This window comes from Corticium candelabrum, chromosome 2 (assembly GCF_963422355.1).
Source record: "Corticium candelabrum chromosome 2, ooCorCand1.1, whole genome shotgun sequence".
NCBI lineage: Eukaryota > Metazoa > Porifera > Homoscleromorpha > Homosclerophorida > Plakinidae > Corticium > Corticium candelabrum.
The window spans coordinates 2,589,715-2,597,016 of NC_085086.1; the positions used below are offsets into that span (position 1 = coordinate 2,589,715).

At 38.4% G+C, this 7,302-nt stretch overlaps 1 protein-coding gene across 2 annotated transcripts in view; it reads left to right on the forward strand.

Moving 5' to 3' along the window:
- LOC134198632 (pleckstrin homology domain-containing family G member 3-like) overlaps positions 1-7,302 on the forward strand; it is a 25,235-nt gene that overhangs the window by 7,701 nt on the left and 10,232 nt on the right. Inside the window, exons 8-14 of one of the 2 annotated variants that reach the window (XM_062668042.1) lie at positions 1,433-1,546; positions 1,984-2,079; positions 3,632-3,724; positions 3,789-3,878; positions 4,072-4,120; positions 4,185-4,216; positions 5,388-5,621. In XM_062668042.1, the coding sequence (XP_062524026.1) occupies positions 1,433-1,546; positions 1,984-2,079; positions 3,632-3,724; positions 3,789-3,878; positions 4,072-4,120; positions 4,185-4,216; positions 5,388-5,621 (708 nt within the window). The remainder of the gene's footprint in view (positions 1-1,432; positions 1,547-1,983; positions 2,080-3,631; positions 3,725-3,788; positions 3,879-4,071; positions 4,121-4,184; positions 4,217-5,387; positions 5,622-7,302) is intronic. The other variant, XM_062668043.1, reaches the window with a different exon arrangement.

Below are 7,302 nucleotides of genomic sequence, written 5' to 3' on the forward strand. Positions count from 1 at the left end.
CCCTCCCCTTTGTCATAACTTCTGGAAAGAGAGTGCACAGTGCGAGTGTGGCTTATAGTACTGTGTACATGGGTATATCCGGTATGTTGGATGCATAGCCCAGGGGTGTTGTTACTTACGCAATGGAGCCAAACTTGGCTCCAGACATGGATCCTTTGGCTCCAGAAGGCTCCAAGTTAACAGTGAAACTAAACATTTAATGTGTGCCTGTCCGGGAGTCCAGTCTCTGTCAATGTGAGAGTATTTACTCTGGCTCCTACAAGGCTACATGGAAGATGACAGTCGAGGGTACCATAACAGAACGTGTATGCCGTATGCCAGTTGTGACCAGAGCTGACACAAGTGCGCAGCAAGCCTCTGGATGTCTAAGGCTTTGTTCCCGGTACTGGGCAGCAACAACAAAAATGCTCACCACCTACAACCCTGGCAGCGGTCAGTTTAGCTCTGAACGCATAGTGGGCAGGTGTAGTGGGCCTCTACGCCTTGGCATGCCTGGCTAGAACCCTGTACTTTGTGTTCCAGTTGATGATTTAATTACAACCTGAATTTTTTGGTTGGCTGTTAATCACTGTGCTGTTGTTCATATGCAACTAGTGATACATGGAACCTTTGTTGACAAGTTGATACAAAAAGCACTGAGTACTTTACATGCACAATTTGCCACAGGAACTGATTGGAATTAAAGCACATGATTTGATGTGCTTGAATAGAAGTGTGGTATGCGTGAGCCTTGCTTTCTATTGGATGCCTTGGGTGGTTGAAATTGACAGTTTGTTATGGTGTACCTGCATGCTCCTTGTGACTACAATTCTATGGCTTTTAAAAGCAATAAATGTGAGAGTAAAGAGAGCAGTGACAGACAGACATACAGACAGACAGAAAGATGGACAGACAGACAGGCAGACAGAGATAGACAGACAGAAGACGAACAGACATGCGAACAGACATAAAGATGGACAGACAGACACAGAGACAGACGAAAACATGGGCAGACATATGAACAGACTGACAGGCACACCGAGACAGACACAATAATGGACAGACAGACTACATACGGACAAATAGACAGTCAGACACAAAATTTAATATGGACAGACAGATCGACGAACAAACAGAAACACAGAGACAGAGACAAACCTGGACAGACAGACGGACAGTTAGACAGACACACAGAGACAGACAGAATAATGGACTGACAGACAAACATGCAGACAAACAGACAGACAGACACAAATATGGACAGACAGGCAGACAGACACTTATTGACAGACAGAATAATAGACAGACGGACAGAAAGACAGACAAACACAAACAGAAAATAATTGAAATTGTAACTTAATAATCTCTCTTTGTGGACATCTGATTATGTATCTATGAGGTTTAAGACTCAGTGTACTCTCTCAGTTTATTGACTGCTACTGTTTTTGTATAGGATAACTTTAAAGTGAAAGGAGCTAAGACTGAGAGAAGGGTCTTTCTGTTTCGCAGTCTTTTATTGCTTGTAAAGAAGAAAGGAGAACATTTGCTATACAAAGGATCGATTAAAGTAAGTACACACACGCACACACACACACACACACACACACACACACACACACACACACACACACACACACACACACACACACACAAACACAACGACACACTCTCTCACTGACTCTCACTCTCACTTCTCACTCTTACTCTCTCTCTCTCTCTCTCTCTCTCTCTCTCTCTCTCTCTTTCACACACACACACACACACACACACACACACACACACACACACACACACACACACACACACACACACACACACACACACACACAGCTAGATTTGGTAAGCTGTATGTTGGTCATCTCCCACTTGCTTTATACTCAAGTTGTTTTGAAATTTAAAATCGTGTTTGTGAATACCTGGTTTCTATTGTTTGTTCATCTTCAGGTTTATTGTATATCAACTTGTCTGTTTCCTGTGCTCTCTAACTGTTGGATTTTATTTTAGATCAATAGTTTGACTGTGAGAGATTTTCATGGTACTTCTGGTCACACGTTTGTAGTGACCGAGTTGAGCAATCAAGACAACAAATTTGAACTAGAGGTAATGACTTTGTTTTTAAAGAATTTGCCAATCGATTCTGTAGCTTTATTCATTGATTGTGATATGCATGTGTCCAATACATTTGAATTGTATTTATTACTATTTTATTATATAATAATCATCTAATATATATAGTTAATTTTATATTTAATTATAATTGTATATTAAAATGTAATTAAATAACAATATTGCATACACAATATAAATGTAAAAATTAGTATAAAATGGTATAGTTAATTTATATAATTTAGCTCATTTGGTCTCGCATAGCTAGACCCTTTTCTCACATCAGGCTATAGCTCATTAGCTCGTTCATTGCTTGGGAAATGTTAATAACACAAATTCCCATTATATGATTCATTTATTGGGCAGAGAAGGTACAAACTTCGTAATAACAATTCTTGGGAAATCGACTTTCTCTTGTTGCATGTGTATGGGGATTATATGTGTCAAAATTCCAAGTTCCAGCATGGTCATGTTGTGAGGAGATTTCACGTGGGGGTCGACTCCTCGAGGCAGGACCGTCTACATACTGAAGCATGCGTTTGCACTGTGTGGAACGCAGTCTTCATGCATGGTTTCATGGTGATTGGCTCAGTAGTGTTGGTGTGATTGATGTTACAGACAGAGAGACAGATTAATATTTTTGTTACAGATCCTCTGCTTGTACACATCCTAAACTTCTATGATGAACCAGTCCTTCACAGCGAAATACTTTAAAACATTAGTGGACTTGGATACAGACAGACAGACAGACAGACAGAAAGACAGGCAGACAGACAGACAGACAGACAGGCAGGCAGGTAGGCAGATCAGACTTTTATAGAGATAGAGATAAAGTAATTAAATTAATTTATGAATTCTGAGATGTCTCTTTCTAATACAATTGTATTGACTACTATATAATATAATTGTCTAATATAAATAAATTATAATATATATTTACCTATGTAATAAAATATAATTAAATGAAAATATATCATACATAATATATAAATATAGAGATTAATATAAAATAATATAGATAATTTATATAATGAAAGTAATTAAATTAATATATTTTTATTTATATTATGTATTTTATCTGAATGGCGGCAATCCAATACAATTGATGTGGAGTTAGAGATTGAGTTGTGTGTATGGGAAGTGTACACAAAGAGAGACTGGGAGATTGACATATATACAGACCAGCTGGCAGAGAAATGGACAAACAGAAAACAGACAAACAAACAAACAGAGAGAGAAACAGACAGACAAACATACACACAGACAGTCAAACAGACTGACTGACTGACAGATAAACAGACCGACCAACATACATACAGACAGACAGACACACAGGCAGATAAACAGACAGACAGACTGACAGCCACAGACAGACAGACAGAAAGACAGACAGACAGACAAGCAGACAGACACACAGACGCACAGACAGACCATTGAGATATGCATTCATTTCCAACACAGCTGTTAAAGTATTACAACATGCATCTCTGTAATACAACCATCATGGCATGCAACACTAATCAAGTACAATGTTATTGTTCGATAGGCTCATACGGATGAAATCAAAACTAATTGGACAACGACAATCAAACGTCTCATGTTGGATGCTCATTCTCCTGCACTACCAGAGGAGCCACCAGTTTGTCAACAATCTTTCATTCTGTTGGAATTTTTGCTCTAAATTGATGCGACTGTTTGTGTAGCCAAAGTTACCGAGACAAAATGATGACGATGAAGAGACAATATCACAACAAACGGAGTCTCTCCCAGATACAAATATTCATGAATTGAGGGTACGAATGGATGACTAACATAGTTGTAACTATAGCCTTGGGAGCACTTTGTTAATATCAACTTGAAGACTGATTCTTGGATTGGTCACGTGACCAGATATTTTATTTTATTTTTATTTTTTGGGTTTTTTTGGTTTTAATTTTTAATTTTGGTGCTTTTGTATTTTGTGTCTCATGTGTTTGTACTGTGTAGAGAGGGTCTAACTTGAGTCGACGGAATGCTGTGAAAGGACAACGATTGAGTATGTTGTTGTGTGTGTCTGGTGTGTGGTATGTGTTGTTGATGTCTTGCTGTCTGTTGTTTAGATGAGAAACCAAACCAGAAATCGCTTGTAAATGTAAGTGAGGTGCCGTGTCTGTGCTGTTAGTGCTTCTTTCCTGTGTAGTGTGTCTTAGTGGCAGTTTGTATGTGTGTGTGTGTGTGTGTGTGTGTGTGTGTGTGTGTGTGTGTGTGTGTGTGTGTGTGTATGTGTGTGTGTGTGTGTCTGTCTGTCTGTCTGTCTGTCTGTCTGTCTGTCTGTCTGTCTGTCTGTCTGTGTGAGTGTGTGTGTTTTTCTGTGTCTGTGTCTGTATTCAGGCGCACGTGTGCGTGTTTGTCTTTGTGTCTGTTTGTCTTTCTGTCAGTCTGTCTGTCTGTCTGTCTGACTTTCTGTCTGTCGATCTGTTTGTCTGTCTCTGTCTGTCTGTCTGCCTGTCTGTCTGTCTGACTCTCTGTCTGTCTGCCTGCCGGCCTGCCTATCATGTCTATGTATCGGTCTGAATGTCTGTCTGTCTGTCTGTCTGTTTGTCTCTCTGCCTGTCTGTTTGTCTGTCTGCCTACATGCCTATCATGTCTGTCTATCTGTCTGAATGTCTGTCTGTCTGTCTGTCTGTTTGTTTGTTTTTCTGACTGTCTGTGTGTATGTCTGTATATTTGTCTGTCTGTCTGTCTATGTGTCTATCTGTCAGTTTGTCTGTTTGTCTGGGTGTGTGCAGGTTCATGTGTGCGTGTTTGTCTTTCTGTCTGTCTGTCTGTCTGTCTGTCTGTCTGTCTGGCTGGCTGGCTGGCTGGCTGGCTGTCTGTCTGGCTGGCTGGCTGGCTGTCTATCTGTTGGTCTCTCTGTCTATCTTTCTGTTTGTCTGTTTATTCTGTTTGTGTGTCTGTCTGTCAATACATAACTTTTATAAATCATTACTATCACTCACACCAATGCTAAAGAAGTTCAGCAACCACAAACTGGTGTGTGTGTGTGTGTGTGTGTGTGTGTGTGTGTGTGTGCGCATGAAAGTGCGTGTGTGTGTGTGTGTGTGTGTGTGTGTGTGTGTGTGTGTGTGTGTGTGTGTGTGTGTGTTTGTGCATGCGTGAGTGTGTGTGTGTGTGTCATACTATTTGCTTGTTTGGTATTATGGACAGCATCTCATTTGTTTCTCGGTCTGCACATTCTCTCATTTGTGTAGTCTGTTTGTGAACATTCTCATTTGTGCAAATTCCAACTACCAACACTCTAACCATATTTTTCAATTATCCAGATTAGAATCAGTAGCTCTGGCAGTGATGACCTTCCAACTCCTGATACAGAAAGTGGAGAAGTCCCTACCGTGGTTAATGTAAGGCAACTATCTTCTCGTGAGTCGACTCCCACATCAGCCTCTAAGAAAACTAAACTAACTATTAACGCAAGAGACGCTGATCTAGCCGACGATGCATTCGAATCGGTCCGATTGAGTGAGAATAATAGGAAAAGCTTGGAATTGCTTGTTGAGGTTTGACTAAAATTTAATTGATAAGTTAGAGTGCTGCATGCATCTCGCAATGCAATAGTGTCAGTTCTGCCATTACAAATTTCAAAATTTTTAACTTAAGTCATTATTAAAGTTTTTTATTTTGTTTTACTTTTATTTTGTTTTTATTGACAATTGTGTCGTTATGCTCCTTCATGATGGACAAGTGATGTCTTTACCCCCATCTGGGCGCCCACAGCTAGCCTTGGCTTCCCAGACCTGTGTAGCGCCGGATTGAATTATTTTGTATCTGCTCTACACGTGTCTGGGAGGCTGAGGCTACCCTGCAGTAGGGAACATGTTGTGTAGTCCACACGGCGATCAATGATTATTTTCTTTGGCAATTAATTATTGAATTTTATTTTTGTAATTCAGTTTTAATTTGTGTAATTTAATTTTAATTTATAAATTTATTTTTAATTTTTAAAATTTAATTTTGATCTATAAATTTAATTTTAATCGGTGACTTAAATTTTTAAATTTTGTTTTTTTTTGTTTTTATAATAATTTTAAATTATTCGATTTTTTTGTTTTTAGCGCTTACTTTAAATTTAGTTTGAAATTTCTATGAAATTTCTAAAAAATATGTTTATTTTATTTTTTATTTAAATAGTTTTTAATTTTATTTTTTAAAATTTGATTTCATACTAAATTTGCATTCACTCTTAAATCAAACTTCTTAAATTTAATTTTAATATTAGTTTAAAAATTAATTAATAATTGTAATGCCAATTTTAATTAACAAAAAATGAAACTTAAATTAAAAGCAAAGATTTAGTTTAAGATTTTGATCATATAATTTTTTAAATTTGAAATTTGAAATGGCTGTAACAGAGCAGAATATAAGGAAATTTTTTTGTCCGGACAAACAGGTTTGCCAAAGCCACGCTCATTCAGATCACGCCTATCCTAACAAATTTTGAGCCCGCAAACAACACTTTATTTCTATTATTTGATATATATACAAAGCATGACAATAACCAGAACAACTTTGAGACAACATACCTGCAAAGCAATCTTTTATTGCTTTACAGTAAAGTGAAAAAGATATGGAACCTCAGAAGACAAACTTGAAAGTGCACTATAATTATGAGAGACAATAGCAGAACATTAACAGGGAAACTTAGCACAACAATGTGCAAAATTGTACCTTCTGGAAAACTATTTGTAGACGCGGTCGTAGAGGATTATGCCACACGTCCCAGTCATCTAAGCTAAAGCTGCTAGTGCTATCGTCTTTGGTCAACTCTCCAGTTTTCCTTGCTCTGTATTGCTTTCTGGAACTTTGATTAGACAGCAGTTGGTCTTGCATCGTTCCCACCACAGCTGAATAGCGACGTCAGCGTGAAAGTCTTGAAGAGTCCTTCATGGTATACTTCCATAAGGTCAGACAAGGTGGTGATGCTCATGCTGGTGCGCCGGTCTGTCTTGATCAGTTTCAGCGATGAAAACATTCTTTCAACATGTGTGGCAGTTAAAGGGGAGACTAATACTATGTCTGGACAGGTGTGAACTATGTACCACACAGACTCATAGCACACCTTGCTGATGTGCAGATATTTTCTAGCATAACAGACTACCTCCTCAACATGAAGATCAAGAATATTAACCCCTTTGCTTTCCAATGGTTTAGCAAAACGAACAGCAAGAGCTTCTACAGCTT